This window comes from Lolium rigidum, chromosome 7 (genome assembly GCF_022539505.1).
Source record: "Lolium rigidum isolate FL_2022 chromosome 7, APGP_CSIRO_Lrig_0.1, whole genome shotgun sequence".
Taxonomy (NCBI): Eukaryota; Viridiplantae; Streptophyta; class Magnoliopsida; order Poales; family Poaceae; genus Lolium; species Lolium rigidum.
The window spans coordinates 4,142,558-4,158,291 of record NC_061514.1 but is presented as its reverse complement, the minus strand read 5'-3'; the positions used below and the strand labels follow the sequence as shown (position 1 = coordinate 4,158,291).

Below are 15,734 nucleotides of genomic sequence, written 5' to 3'. Positions count from 1 at the left end.
AAACACTATTCCGCCGCTCCCGCGAGACCCCCAGACCTCCACCCCACGTCTCATTTCCCCCTCCTCCTCCTCTCACGTCTCCTCTCCCGACCCTCCTCCTCCTCCCCTGAGAAACTCCCCGTGTGTGGAAAGCCCCGCGCCTGCGCCTGTCCCTCGCCGCCGACGACTCCATCAAGTGGATCCTCTTCCGGCGGGCGACCTCCTCTACCGCCTCTCCGTCCGGCAAACGAGCAGCAGGAGATCTGGAGGTGCTCGGCCTCACCGGCAACCGAGAAAGAGGAGGAGCTCGGCCTCCACGGCAGCATCAACGACGCGCCGCCAGGGCGTGCTGCCTCGTGCCGCCAGGGCGTGCTGCCTCGCGCCGCCAGGGCGTGCTGCCTCGACGATGCGCCGCCGGGGCGTGCTGCCTCACGCCGCCAGGGCGTGCTGCCTCGACGATGCGCCGCCAGGGCGTGCTGCCTCGACGATGCGCCGCCAGGGCGTGCTGCCTCGCGCCGCCGGAACGTGCTGCCTCGACGCGGCTCCACGCCATCATCAACGACGCGCCGCCAGGCGCAGCTCCGGCCAGCCGCCAGTCGCATCTCCGGCCAGCCTCCCCAAAGAAGGACCCGATTGCTTTTTTATATTCTGCTTAAGGACCTTTGTGTAAAAATTCGGACTCAGCTCGTCTCAACTTATACAGGCTATACCAAACAACTTCTCTACTCACCATCTCTCAACCAGGCCGGGCTACCAAACAACAACAAAATCTTAGTTGGGCTTGTATAAGATCAACATGTATGAGTGGAGATAGTTACTCTGAGGTGGCCCGGGCTACCAAACACACCCTCACACTCCGACGACATGGCCCCCAAGGCGGAGAAGAAGCCGGCGGCCAAGAAGCCCGTGGAGGAGGAGCCCGCGGCGGAGAAGACCCCCGCCGGGAAGAAGCCCAAGGCCGAGAAGCGCCTGCCGGCGGCCAAGACCGCCGCCAAGGAGGGCGGCGAGGGGAAGAAGGGCAAGAAGAAGGCCAAGAAGAGCGTCGAGACCTACAAGATCTACATCTTCAAGGTGCTCAAGCAGGTGCACCCCGACATCGGCATCTCCTCCAAGGCCATGTCCATCATGAACTCCTTCATCAACGATATCTTCGAAAAGCTGGCCGGCGAGTCCGCCAAGCTCGCCCGCTACAACAAGAAGCCCACCATCACCTCCCGGGAGATCCAGACCGCCGTCCGCCTAGTCCTCCCCGGCGAGCTCGCCAAGCACGCCGTCTCCGAGGGCACCAAGGCCGTCACCAAATTCACTTCTGCGTAACTGCATCTGCTAGTTTAGGTTCCTTCCTGTGTTATGATGCTGTAAGATGGACTGCTATCTTGAATAGAAATGGTATCGTGTTTCCGGCTCTGTATGATCTGATGGTTCAACATTTCTAGATTGATTGGTCGATGAATTAGGATATGTGAAATCTGAAGCATTACTAGGAAATGTTGCCTGAAAGATGTGGAGTGGCTTTGAATCGGCATATTATCTGCAGATGTAAAAAAAATCCGGTGCCATTAGATGTCTGAGTATCTTTTGCCAACATGCTGCAATTTTTAATGTATAGTTTGCCTTGAATTTTTATTTATCCGAGGCTGCTGCAATAAACATAGTTTTCCAAACAGCATATCTGTAACAGCAAGGAATAAGTTCTGTCCCAACTTTATTCTTAGTTCATTGCTGTTTCGAATGACTAAATTGGTGCTTCTCTTTCTCCATGTTCTGCTCTATCCAACAAAGACAAACAATGCTCTATCTTGCGGTAGGTATTAGAAGCCAATGGAGGGATGATACTAAAATTTGTATCCGTTTAATAGTTAACTGAAATGTGAAACTTCATAGGTGTCTATTAGACTATTTGCTACTGCATACTATCTCCTGTTTTACAGATTTGTAGTGATCATAAGCAGACAATGTTTAGCGTGGAGTATAAATCGTTGTCTATGACTTGATACAAAATAGATGCCCTGTTTCTACGACTTGATGCAAAAATAGATGTCCTGGTTCATGAATAAGAGAATTTGGGCACCATTTGGCTTTCAGATTTTTTTCTGGACATATGTATTACATAGTAGTAATTCTACAATTGTTATCGTGCCATTGTGAACCACTTGGGCTTTCAAAGTTGAACTGATATCTGTAGTTAAATCTGATTTGCAATTTAATTCTAACTGATGTTGTTGCAAAGCTTTGAGAACAGCTACTAACTGAACCATATATAGTTTCTGGTATTTTAGGATCACCTCTTGTGCCAGCTTGCTTCTCCACTGCTGTTCTAGATGTCTTGGATTCAGGCTTCTCTTTGCTGCATCCTCTTGCCTGTATTCCCTGGAATGCCTCCCTGAGGTATGCTTCCTTCGAAAGGCTTCTCGTCCAGTAATATCCTTTGTAGAAGATGCACTTTCCTATGCTATTAGGTATTTTGCCAGACTACTAGATCCCTGATAATATCTATTATTTGAGTTAGTCATGGCTTCAACTTTTGATGCAAACAGCCTAGATAGGATTTTATGGATAACAGAATACTGGATCTCTGCATTTGATCTTTAACAGAAACAGTTGTGGAAATACCATATTCTTTGCTAAGCCGACTCCTATTACATGGACAACCCTACATATGGTTATAATAAATCCCTTTTACTTCAGTCTTATCATGTGAAAACCCAGGAGCATAATTGTAACTAGGTTGTGTGTTAATTTGTCATGCTCAGTTTTTACCCTAAAATTATAATTTTAATTGGTGTTTAGAGCGCATATTAATACAGGTGCAGTGCCTTTTCTTCATAGGACAGTTCATAAAGAATTTAATGACCAAAAGTTAGGGTCCTAAAGGTACACCATGTCATCATTTTGTAGAAGATAAGTATGATATTTCTGCACTTCACTTGAATGGTCGGAGAATTCAGGTCCTTGACATAAGTGTGGAGCATTCAGCACGAATGGCTGTTATTCTTCCCTGACATATGTATATATGTATGTCTGCGTTGTAGTAATAGTTGATCGAGCTGAGAATTTTTGCAAACAAGCATTCTGCTATTTCTGCGCTTCAGTTAGCAGCCGGCCCTGTCCATCCTTGTCGCCGACCGCATCCATTCGAACCAACATACATTTGATCTTCCAAGCTCTGCCATCGTCACTGACTCACAGCTCGTGTGTGATCCAGTTTCATTTTCCTTTATTCACAGGCAATCAAATTAGTGAAATAATATTTAATCAGCACAGCAGCACTGGGAGGTACAATGGCATGTAGATAGTTGTCAGACGCATCAATCAGACATTTCAGTTCGGCAAAATCTGCTCAGTCTCAACTGAAGAAAGTGTGTATTAAGATATTTTATTACTATTATATTTTTATGATCGATGGTACACTTATCTTTTTGAGAAAACACACAATTAAAAAGATAGTTTGTTACACGCCTTCTAGGAGGTTTACATTCAGTAGCTTCAGATACTAGGGCATGATTATTCCGCTGCTTTGTCTGCTGTTTGGACTTCACATGCTACCTGCAAAGTTTTGCCATTGTCACAGACTCTTCAATTTATTTTCCATTTTTTTCTGTAGCTCACGTGTGATTCTTCAATTTATTTTCCAAAATTCACCAGCAAGCAAATTAGTGAAGTATTTAACCAGCACTGGAAGTTTACAAGGGAATGCAGATTGTTTTCAAGGACATTGCGTTTCTTTTCATTGCATAGAAGAGTTTGTTACAGATTCACACCTCCTAGGAGGCTGTTTTACAGTTTGGCGTTACAACTGATCAATGTACATCCTAGTCTGCAGGCAATATGGCATGTAAGGCCAGGCGTCCCAGCTCTGGCACATAGTGCTGCCTCGGCCTTGATCGGACTGAAGGGCGCTCTCCGTCAAAGACGCAGGATTTGCGGTGCTTCCAGATCAACCACACGGTCTCCTCAGTCTGACTCAACTGAAGAAAATGGGTATATGCTCTTTTTCATTTTGATGTGCATCCACAGGTTATTGAGAGATCCGAGGTTCTTGACCATCAGACTCATATAGCACTGGATTTTGTAAATGGAAACTTTAGTATGTTGATTACCCTGCATCACGTTGATGAACTATATATGCAGGGTTCTTATGTTTATGACATCAATGGGAACTATATAACTATATAGCTTTGCCTATACACCTATACCATTTTTATATAGGAGTTATGAATAAATTCTAAGTTCATTCCTCTTTGAAGTTTGAACTATTCACGATTTCTTCAGGTGGCATTGAGCCCTGATTATTCAAAGCTGCAACTGCGCAATTTAACAAGTTACCTTTCTATCACCCATTTTGGAGTCGTATAACCAAACCAAAATTGGTAAAATTCTGCAAATACCTCTTATTGTTTGTTAAATTCATTTACTAAATTTGCAAATACTGATGATGGAGACATGTTGATACTTTCAGGATCTTGCGGATGACCTTAGCATGTTCACTGCGAAGAAAATGGGAAAGGTGTTCTTCACAAATAGCGGTTCAGAAGCAAATGACTCGCAGGTATGAGTATGATTGCTGGAAGTACTGACCATTTCCTACACCAACTATAATATGATCATTGGTAGTATACTTTTCTTTGGAGAATGTCCACCCAGACTGTTGATAAGAAGGGTTGCACCATACATACAAAATATGTTGCACTTACTGTTATTCACATCGACAGGGGTGAAACCTGTCTTACGTAGTGTTGTGTAAGTGGAAGTTACATGAGCTTTTGTTCTTTAAACTACAAACACAATATTTTAAAGAACACATCACTAGGAACCTTTTCTGGGGAAAAAGTAGGGTACTGAAACATAAACAGGAGGGTGGATTATGCGATTTACATGGTGCATCCACAAGTAAAAAAAGTAAACCTTTTTGGGTCTCTATTTTAAGAACGCTCGTCGTGTGCTCAGAGAAGTGAAGCAGCACAGCTAGCACCGGACTGAAGGGCGTCATTTCTTCAGTCAACTGAATAAGAGCTTCAGTACCAACTCACTCAACTGCAACCTGCATATATGGCCCACACACATTTTAGTTTGGATGAGAAGCCACTGGGCCATGATATGGCCCAACAACTGTCCAAGGAGAAACCTATAGTCAGACCAGAGGCCGCCACTGGGTGAAGGTTCTTCTGATCGACGATAGAATCATAGAACACCGGCCACTCCGAACTTTGTAGTGGCATAGTCTCCTAGCCGTGGTATCCCTTACGCTCACAAAAATAAGCTCCGTCTGCTGAATGACCGCAGCTGGTACCACCCTGCACACGCCTCTCTAGATGGGCACTTGCAGCATGTCGAGGCCGCCGGCCCGCTTGGAAAATCTGCTGCTCGATGCCCACGGACCCGCTCAGTCAAGCCTTGATGGGTGATCCGGTCAGAATCTCAGTATTGGTGGGTGGCTGTTTGGAGTTGACGAGTATGTGTGTAAGACCCCGTTATTTCCTTACTGCTACTTGAACAATTTACTGCAGTAAGATCAGTTTCTAAGCTCAAGATAGATAGCTACAGCATCTGAAAAAGCATCTTCGTATTTTACAGGATATGTTTACTTTTTTACAAACGGTCTTCAAAGGGAGCAGAAAACTGTACTCCTTTGAAACGCACATTTGAAAATCAGAAGCAGAATCTTTGTTTCTTAGATACAATGACAGACTGCTCACTTCTCGAGCTCCACTTCAAGCACCACACAATAGGTGTGCCATCGTAACAGGCACCACACAATAGGTGTGCCATCGTAACAGCAAAAAGAAGAGGGTCCATGAACATGTACCACATCCACATACGTGTATAGATATAGTAATTGAAAGGATACTGATCATAGCTAGTATTATGATCACACTGAGCGAAGTTCAACCAATGAAGCATACACTCCATCTCTCATGTTCATGAGGGCCTCATGTCGTCCTTTCTCTACTATTGTGCCATCCTTGAGAACTGCGATGATATCGGCGGCTTTGATTGTAGAGAGACGGTGTGCCACAATAACTGTGGTCCTGCCAACCATCACACGATCCAAGGCATCCTGCACAATCCGTTCCGACTCAGCATCCAAGGCGCTAGTCGCCTCGTCAAGTAGCAATATCTTAGGATCTTTCAGTATGGCCCTTGCAATAGCCACCCGCTGCTTCTGGCCACCAGATAGCTGTATACCTCTCTCCCCAACGGAGGTGTCATATCCTTGAGGAAGGCTAGATATGAACTCATGTGCATTGGATGCCTTCGCTGCCGCAATGAGCTCCTCCTCAGTGACCTCCCCATCCTTACCATAGGCTATATTCGTACGGATTGTGTCATTGAACAACACAGGCTCTTGGCTCACCAGTCCTGTTTGGCCCCTCAACCAATTGATGTTTAAGCTTTTGATTTCTACTCCATCCAGTGAGATGGTACCTGAATCGGGATTGTAGAATCGTTCCAACATTGCGATGACAGTTGACTTGCCACTACCACTCTCACCAGCAATTGCAACCGTCTATATGAAACCATGATGAAAATAAGATATTGGTACATTACCATACGTACAAGATATAAAAAATGTGATGGATATAAGAAAAGGTAGGCTTACCTTGCCAAATGGAATGTGCAATGTAAAGTCACTGAAAATTTGAACATCTGGACGAGTTGGGTACTTGAAGCTGACATGTTGGAAATCAATGCTGCCCTTGACCTCATCTAATGTTAAACCTTCATTGCTGCTTGAGTCGATTTCAGACTTCCGGTCTAGCAAAGCAAATATGGAGATAGCTGAAGCCTTTGCTTTTGTTGAATCAGAGGCCATTGCACTTGTTTGAGATACCCCCATAGTTGCTAAAAGTAGTGCAAAGAAAACCTGCAAGCATGAGTTATCATGTGAAATTATCACGTAAAGTTGTGACCGGGGTTAAGAATGGAGGGACTAAGACTAAGAGTACAAAAATAAAACATGGGAAGAGAATCCCTTTGAAAAAAACTATACTGCTAAATATACATTTGCATACCTCGAAAACATCACCAAAATTTGATTTGCCATGGCGCACAAATTGCCCGCCAACATAGAAACAGAGACCGTAAGTAAGGAATGTCATCAAGAATGAGAAACCAAATCCAATACCTCCAACTATTCCTGTTCTGATTCCTTGATTCATTGAAGCTTCACATTTTTGATCATATATTCTTGTAATTCTTTTCTCAGAACAAAAAGAAGCTACAGTCCTGATACTAATAATTGCATCAGTGGCCACTTGACTTGCATCTTCATACATCATCTGGAGAAAAAGCAATCCATCTCATTAACTTAAAGTGTTTCGAGAAAGTGAGAAACAAATATCTAGAGTAAGTGCTAACTCCAAGGTTTAAAATAGCATGCTAAATGAAATAGCGGGGGCCTCCTTCAAACGCTATGGACGCTATATCATGCTAATAGCGTGGTATATTTTAAATAGTATTTTCAAAATGATACTAAATATAGCCTAAAAATAAATAATTTTACTAGAACGAATGGATATATATAGTCCAAAAGTGACTGAATCATTCATACATAACCACATATAAATATAGATCTCAAGTATTTTAGAAGGCTAACATCAACATTTCACAAGGCAACAACATAGTATAAATTATTTATTAAAAATTATTAGCATTAGCGATATTATCTTCTGATTTAGAAGTGGAACCAACAGATTGCAGTTCATCACGACGAAAAAGTGAAAGCAACTTGCCTGAAAAAAATAGTTCGCTAATGCTATGAAGTTTTAGGGCGATATAGCATGCTGTTTTGCAAATAGCCGCCATAGCGAGAAAAAATACTAAGCGTGGACCCTCTAGATATGCTATAGCGCGCTATTAGCGGAGAAATAGCTTGTTATTTTAAACCTTGGCCAACTCTTAGTGCTATTAATAAAATAGAGAAATGGTTGCACTTTAAAATCACCATCAAACAATTCTTTTATCTTCACTTATAATAAATGGAGTGGTGTTGGTTCATCCACCTCTTCACTTTGCTTTCTCACCATGCCACAAAGCTTGAATAAAAAATTAACATGTTGTAAATGTGGAGGTCGTTTGTGTATACTTGAGTACTTGCCAGGCCTAAGAACCAACTTTCCAACAAAGCGAGATATACTTCTTTTGCAATGCTAAAGAGATAGAACTCTGGTATAAATAAGTTTTTGGTTGTAAATCAAGTTCTTCCCGTTTAGATGTCTTAGAATCCGCTTCATTACTAATTAAACCAGGAAATGTGTAGGAAAAAAAATCAGCAATTAAATTCAAGTTGACCTCCTATGGAAGATTCTTTGCTTTAACACACACTTGTTTGGAGATTAATGGTTGCGGGATAACCTACTTAGTAAGCAAGATCTAATAGTGTATGATTATTTAAGGAAATAATATTTCAGTGGCACAGACCATGTCAAGAGTACCACCCGTGTTAGGTTTCCGCAAACCCTGGAAGAGGATAAGTGGACACATTGGCTACATTTGGAAGCTTCATGTGTCCTTAGATATAGGTACATGAATAACCATAGCTTTAGAATAAGGAAACTCCCCACATAACAGAGTTAACTACCACTATCAAAATTTCTTGAGAAAATAGACCATGGCATAGGCCAGAACAATTATGATAAGGCGTGATTGCACAGATCAGGACATAGTGTAAGTTTCTAAGCCAAGCATGAGAACTGATTTGTGCATGCCCCTGTCCAAGATGGAACTCGGATGTGCTCAATGTTCTGAGAGAAACATGGAGCAGTTCGAGCCAACAACCATGACTTAAATAATTCATCGAAAAACATGGATAATGAACTAATATTTATAGCATAATCTAGAAACCTGACATGCTATGATCTATTACTCTCCCTGGCTCCCCAAAAGGTGCGTTTTCGGAAATAGCAATATTTAACACATATTTAACAAATATTTTCAAATTTACTTTCACAAATCATATGAATAAAGTTCTCTCACGATTTACTTTCTCAATATATAGTTTTTCTTGGCTTCTTACACATATTAAAATTCAAGTTTTTAGTAAACTTTAGGGTCTATCATTGTGTTGTAGTCGACTGTTTAAAGTATTACCTTAGCATCTTGACTGAAACCCTTCAAGAACTTAATTTGGACATAACTTTGAATACCCATAAGTGGAATCACACATATAATGATCAAAGCTAGCTTCCAGTCAGCTATCAGAGCAATGACAATTCCTGTGAAAAGTGTTGAGATAATCTGTATAATTAAGGACAAATTATCTCCCACTAAACGCCGAACGTTCGAAGCATCAATTGATAGTCTTGCACCAAGTGCTCCGCTGTAAGATATGATTTGTCAATTATAGTACCTGAAAGTAAAGTTCACAAAATCTAGATAAAGAAAAAACCAACAGAAGAGCTGCAAGCAACCTGGAATTTTTAGGATCATCAAACCAAGCAACTTCTTGGTGCACAATTTTTTGAAATGATAATGCCCGGATGCGCTCTACAAGCTTTCCTCCAGCTATTCCAAACAGGAAGTACTCGGCTGGTATTGCGATTATTGATATGATACCCACTACAACGCACATCAGACCCCCAAAACTAGTATCCTTTCTGAGTTCATCCGGTGGTCGGTTGAAAGCTTTGATGGCACTTGAGAGCACGAGACCAAACACTGGTAAAAGCACTCCATGAACTGCTGCAGCTAGGGATCCTAACAGAAGAATAGGTAGCTCTGGCTTGTTTAGATGTGCTAGTCGTACCAGTGGAGCTTTCATTTGTACCTCACCATCAGCATTATGATCTATATGATTCTCCCCATGCGTATCATTTCTTTCCGACAATTCAATTGTGCCAGGAAGTCCGAAGGGGAGCGTGAAAGAGTGTCCACTACTATTCCCCACAGATCCACTGATTGATCGCTTCATTGACAAGCTTGCACTTTTAGACCTTGGATCAGAAAATTGACGATCCATTTTTTTCTCTTCACAAGTTTCTTGAAGTAGAATTAGTTGAGAGTAAACGCCATCTGAATTTAGCACTAGTTCATCGTGGAGACCTATATATAAAAAGTACATTCATATATGTTCGAAAGTGATCAATAAAGCAAAATTATTCCAAACTGCCCAAACATGTGATTGATTAAAAGTGAGCAAAGAAAATGGAATCATCACCTTGTTCAACTATCTTTCCTTGTTGAACAACTGATATGCAGTCAGCATTCCTGACAGTAGTTAGACGATGTGCAACCACAATAGTAGTTCTGTCCAGCATGATCCTATCCAGTGCCTCCTGAACTATCCTCTCCGACTCCACATCTAATGCGCTAGTAGCCTCATCTAACAAAAGTATTTTGGGGTCTTTAATGATAGCTCTGGCAATTGCAATCCTTTGCTTTTGCCCCCCTGAAAGCTGAGCACCATGCTGGCCAACCATTGTGTCATAACCCTAGTACGAGGTAAAAGAAATATTAGCTCTCTTCTCAAATGGAAGAAGTTGGAACTCCACACAATAATATTTTTTCACGCACATTGGGCAACTTATCAATGAAATTTGCTGCATTTGCGAGCTCAGCAGCCCTCTTGATATCCTCAACTGTTGCTTCTTCTTTTCCATATGTTATATTATCTTTAATTGAGGTCATAAAGAGCAAGGGCTCTTGGCTAACAAGACCAATTTTTCTTCTTAGAGAGTCAAGTTGTAAGCTTTTGATATTAATACTGTCTATCAAAACCTCACCAGCCTGCGGATCATAGAATCTCTCTACAAGACTAACAACGGTTGACTTTCCACTCCCACTCTCCCCAACTATAGCCATTGTAGTGCCACTAGACACATGTAACGAGAATCCATCAAATATCAATTGATCAGGCCTTGCAGGGTAGCTGAAATACACATCCTTCAACTCAACATCACCCCTGATGTCTTCTAGCTTCTTACCAGTCTCGTCGTCGGGATTAATCTCTGGTTTCTTCTTGATTGTTGTGAACAATCTGTGTGCTGCACACTGTCCTCCTGCAAAGGCTGTCATACAAGGGGTTGCACTACCTAAAGACCTGTGACGAAAAATGGGTAATTGTCACTACCAGTAATGTGACACGAAGCATCATTATAATATGAAATCTAGTTCAAGGAAGAGTAAAGAATTTACGTTGCCCCAGTCATGATAGCAAATAAGACAGTGATAACTTGTCCTCCTGTGTATCCTTTTGTAAGTACCAACTTTCCACCGTACCATACGGCTAAACCATAGCTACAGAAGAACATGCACAAAACGGAACCCATTCCAAAGCCATTGGTAAGTCCTTCCTCAACAGCAGTCTTGTATGCCTTGTGTATACATTTATTGTATGCTGAGATGGCCTGCTTCTCCCCATTAAAAGAAACAACCTGTTAACAGATATAGCCACAACCTTAGTTTGTGAGCACAGAAAATTTCAGAATAATCCCACACCCTGTTTTAGGAATGTTCACACTAGCCATTTCTTAAATTGTTTTGTGAATTGAACTTACTGTTTTTATGGTTCCAAGTGTCTGCTGGACAACATTCCCTGCATTACTGTATGATTCTTGACCTTTGGTAGAGATTCTGGATAGTATTATTGCCACTAGTCCTGCAGCAAATACAACCGGAGGTATGGAGGCCAACATTACAAGAGATAGAAGCCACCCTTTCACAAAACCTATGATGAAACCACCAATGAAAGTAGCCACAAGGTTTTGGAACTTGCCGACCTGAAGAGTTTTACAGCATATTTATAGAAGTTTTAATTAGAGTTGGAATATAATGACTAATATGTGCTCTTCATTTGACTTGAAAAGAAACCTAACCTTCTCACCAATAGCATCCTGAACTAGCACAGTATCGCCAGACATTCTTGAAACTATCTGTCCAGGTGTCATCTCTACATCAAAGAATGCTATATCCTGTCTCAGGACAGATTTCAGGTACAGAGATCGAATGCGAGTTGCCTGCCTTTCGCCGGTAATCGTCCAACATGAAACCTCTGCATATACAACATGCGTGCATAAGGTTATTCTAACTTGACATGATCATCACTATATGGCTTACATATGATTCAATTATTTCTTTGGGCTATGCCACATGAAGAAATTTTTTTGTCCCCATGATTGCAGCTGGCTTTTCATATGTTTGTTCATCTATCACCTTCCAGTAAAAATCTAGACCATGTAACACTGTGCATCACATATTCAACGGTTTTGCTAGAGAATATTAGAAACACAACTTGGAATTTGCACCATGAAGATACCTCAAAATTTAAAACAGTAGTATGTGTATTAACTTCTATTTCTGAAACATGACAAGGATGGTCAACAACTAGTTATATCTTAGTAGGTGATCTAGAGTGCAAACGCAGATTGACAGGTCGACAAAGTTTGCTCATGCTCACGGAGAAAAGAGACGACTGCGGCTCCAATTCCCAAATAGACAAATTTTAGAACCGCCTGCAAAAATGAAATGACAATAGGGTGAAAAATATATTCTTGTATTTACTGTGCAAGTAAATAAATCTAACTATACATGTAGATAAGGGGTTATGCATGGCCAAAAGCTCTCGGCTTGTTAGAAATTCTTTGAGTGACAGACCCAAATTACGACCACTCCACATCGTTCCAACGTGTAAATATTGTATACATGTAACATACAACAAGTTTCTTCAACTATCAAATAATACATATCGAGGCAACCTCTGCAAGTCGCATTCTAAAGCTGGAGCTCCAAATATTTATATCCATGTGTAATGCTAGCCCAAGCCGCACAATTTATGTAGTTAGTCTGGTTCATACAAGACCTTACAATATTTTCTTCAAGCTATTGAATTCATGGAGACATTTTATCTGATGAAGCAAAAGAAACAACCATGTTTCTCAGCCATGGTCCTGATGGTAAACTGATAATGAAAGGAATATGAAGGGAAAAGCCCGTTGGTGCCTCCTTGCGGAATATCCCCAACCCATAGCCCCCAGTCCATCCAGGCAACACCTCTAGACTAACTTCCTGAACCAATCAGAGGGGTTCCACCCGTGCAACCTTCTCAAAATGATTGAGAGAGTTGTGTCGAGATACCATCACGACAAGAAAAAGAATGAGCTTAATTGGAGTGGCGGCGACTAGGGAGGCCTCCTGTACCATGGGTATCCTACTCATTCCATAGGTTCGTAGGCAACCTAAAGACCAATGGTTTTGACTTACTAGTGTTAAACACTCCTCGTATCATGACCATACAATACTTGTTTTATAATCCTTAGTATTGTATTGACAGTCCATTTATTTAAATACAGTTATAATGGTCAACATTGGTGATTTAATTAATTTTTATGAAGAACTAGCGATTGTGATCATTTAAGCATAAGGATGTCCACATAATTAGGGTCTAATGTTTTGCTTATGTCATGATGTATCATGCTTTTGTATACCCCCTGCGACCCTGCATAAATATACGCCATTTCAAATATGACCAACTTTGAAATATTTGGTCTCCAGTGACCGATCGACTTTGAACATCATTAATTATCAAAATGTATATATATCCCAATAACACTAGTAGAAAAAGGTGCTATAGTCTTGGTTGGGAACAAGCTCTAGTCTCGGTTACCCAACCGGGATTACGAAATTAGGACTAAAGACCCCCCTCTTTAGTCTTGGTTGCCCATAAAGTGGGACTAAAGGCCTCCGCGTGGACTGCGGTCATGCGCTGACGCTGAAGGACTAACCGAGAGTAAAGGTCTCCACGCGTTGAGTGCAGTCGAGCGCCGGAGAACCTTTATTTTGTATTTTCCATTTCAGTTTTTTTTTCTATTTTTTATATAGAATTTCTAGTATTTGAGTTATTTGACCCGTTTAGTCTCTAACTACACTTAATCTCTAGTCAAAGTACTTACGCGTGGTCAAACTTTTGGATCGGTCACCCATTGTCAAACTACTCCAGCCCAAGCAGGTTTAACTTTTGAGTTTCTTCCGAACAAGCTTAAAAGCACGCATGCACACCTTATTGATATTATTATTATATCAATCATATTAACCTCTTGGCCACGATGTCACATTTATTTATTGTTTGAATTTGAAATACTTATTTGAAACAATAAAAATAATGAAGTAATAATAATCTTGAATAATAAATTCCAAATTTTCTTTTGGCAAAACCTAAAATCTGAACTTTTTCATATTTCCCTTTGGCTGAGAATCTAAAAATTGGCTGAGTCGTTGAATTTAGATGTAACTTTTCACGCTGATAGATTTTCATATATTAAACATTTTTTCGAGTTTGTATGCAAAAGTTATTCTCATTCCACCAAAAAAACAGTTTGTTTTTGCAAAATAAGTCAATATTCATGTTTGTTATTTTGCATAATAACTAGGTCACCTAACCTACCTACATCTGAAAGAATTTTTAATTTTAAACTTTCTATCATTTTCTTTTGTGTTTTACAAAGCTAAAAAAAAGTAGCCAAACTTACAATACTCTCTGCTATCCATAACAAGTGTCGTAGTTCTTACTATGGATCGAAGAGAGTATATAAAATCGTGATATTTTGGAACGATTTCTTGTGATAATATGAAATAATTAGTTTCGCATGACTAAACTAGCCAAACTTACAATGATTATGAAGTACACAGACTAGGAAGTTGCAAAAGAAAGAGAAGATGCCAGTGGAAGCCTGCCATGGAAGCTAAGTGCGTTAGGAGATGGGGCTAGAGACTGTCGTGGGTTACTTTGTTAACCCGCTGGAGGACGTTGGCGGTGGTGGCGCCGCCGAAGGCGTCGATGACGTCGCCAAAGACGATAGTCAGGAGGGGCTGCGACATGCCGTTAGCCAGTGCCGCCACCGTGCCGACCAGCATTAGCAGCAGGTCCGTGCCGCCGGCGTACCTGAACATGCCCATGAAGGACACCTTCTCGTGGCGGCCGCCCTCCTCCTCGCTAGCAACCGCGGCTGCCTCCATTGCTATAGCTCGTAGCTGAGCTTTGTGTACACACAGAACCCACTGCTTTGCCTACAGCCGGCCTGATTCTCGCGGCTCTAGCTACTCTCCTGCAGTGTATATATACATGGGGCTGACCAATGCTCGGAGATCAGAATTATAACCAAATTGGGTATTGTTATATGGATGTAATATACGTGATCGAGCAGCTATATGTCATCGAGGCAACATAGTTTGTGTGCAATGCAAGGCATCGGAAGCTTCCGACAAGGCATCTGAAGCCGCACGTGCTTTTACGGGAGGATATATGATCACGACGTTCTGTAGTAGTGTAGCTGGTGAATTACCTGCTACGGCTTTGTACTTCTGTGTGCAACTGTTTTATATCGAAAAAGTTCAACGCGAGGTGGTTTTCTGCGCTTCAAGGAAAGGACAGCAGAACAAGTGAAATATGATTCATTAACCGATATGTAAGTGCAACTTGAGAGCGCAAACATATGTAAGTGCAACTTGAGAGTACTAAAGATGACCAGCTAGCTGATGCACAAACGCAAGTTGAGAGCGGAAACTTGGACATATATAGCGACAGCTTGCGTCGATGATTGCGCGTGTATGCTATATTAGACACTCATAATGGTGAAAGTAATTGAAGTTAATTAGTGAGAGGATAACTAGTGAGGTAGCCAAACAAGGAGTAGATTAGACCCATGCTTAGCCGCCGGGCAGTGGATCGATTAAGAACGTTGTCGCAGTTGCAACCATGACATATGAACGAGCACGATTATTCCTTATTCGTACCATGCCGTACTACCATAGTTCCATATATG

At 41.6% G+C, this 15,734-nt stretch overlaps 2 protein-coding genes across 2 annotated transcripts; one reads left to right on the top strand and one right to left on the bottom strand.

Annotated features, from left to right (window-relative positions):
- Positions 1 to 833: 833 nt before the first annotated feature.
- LOC124674515 (histone H2B.2-like) lies at positions 834 to 1,520 on the top strand. Its single transcript, XM_047210559.1, has one exon. It carries the CDS (start codon positions 844 to 846, stop codon positions 1,294 to 1,296), a length of 453 nt encoding a protein of 150 aa, XP_047066515.1. The 5' UTR covers positions 834 to 843; the 3' UTR covers positions 1,297 to 1,520.
- LOC124674514 (ABC transporter B family member 4-like) lies at positions 1,328 to 14,862 on the bottom strand. Its single transcript, XM_047210558.1, has 13 exons — positions 14,698 to 14,862; positions 12,374 to 12,428; positions 11,793 to 11,968; positions 11,475 to 11,696; positions 11,113 to 11,351; positions 10,492 to 11,017; positions 10,136 to 10,409; positions 9,390 to 10,020; positions 9,070 to 9,298; positions 6,993 to 7,259; positions 6,581 to 6,844; positions 5,870 to 6,487; positions 1,328 to 1,354 (listed from the first exon to the last, which is right to left on the bottom strand). The coding sequence occupies exons 1-13, from the start codon at positions 14,860 to 14,862 to the stop codon at positions 1,328 to 1,330; spliced, it is 3,693 nt and encodes a 1,230-aa protein (XP_047066514.1).
- Between the last annotated feature and the right edge of the window lie 872 nt (positions 14,863 to 15,734).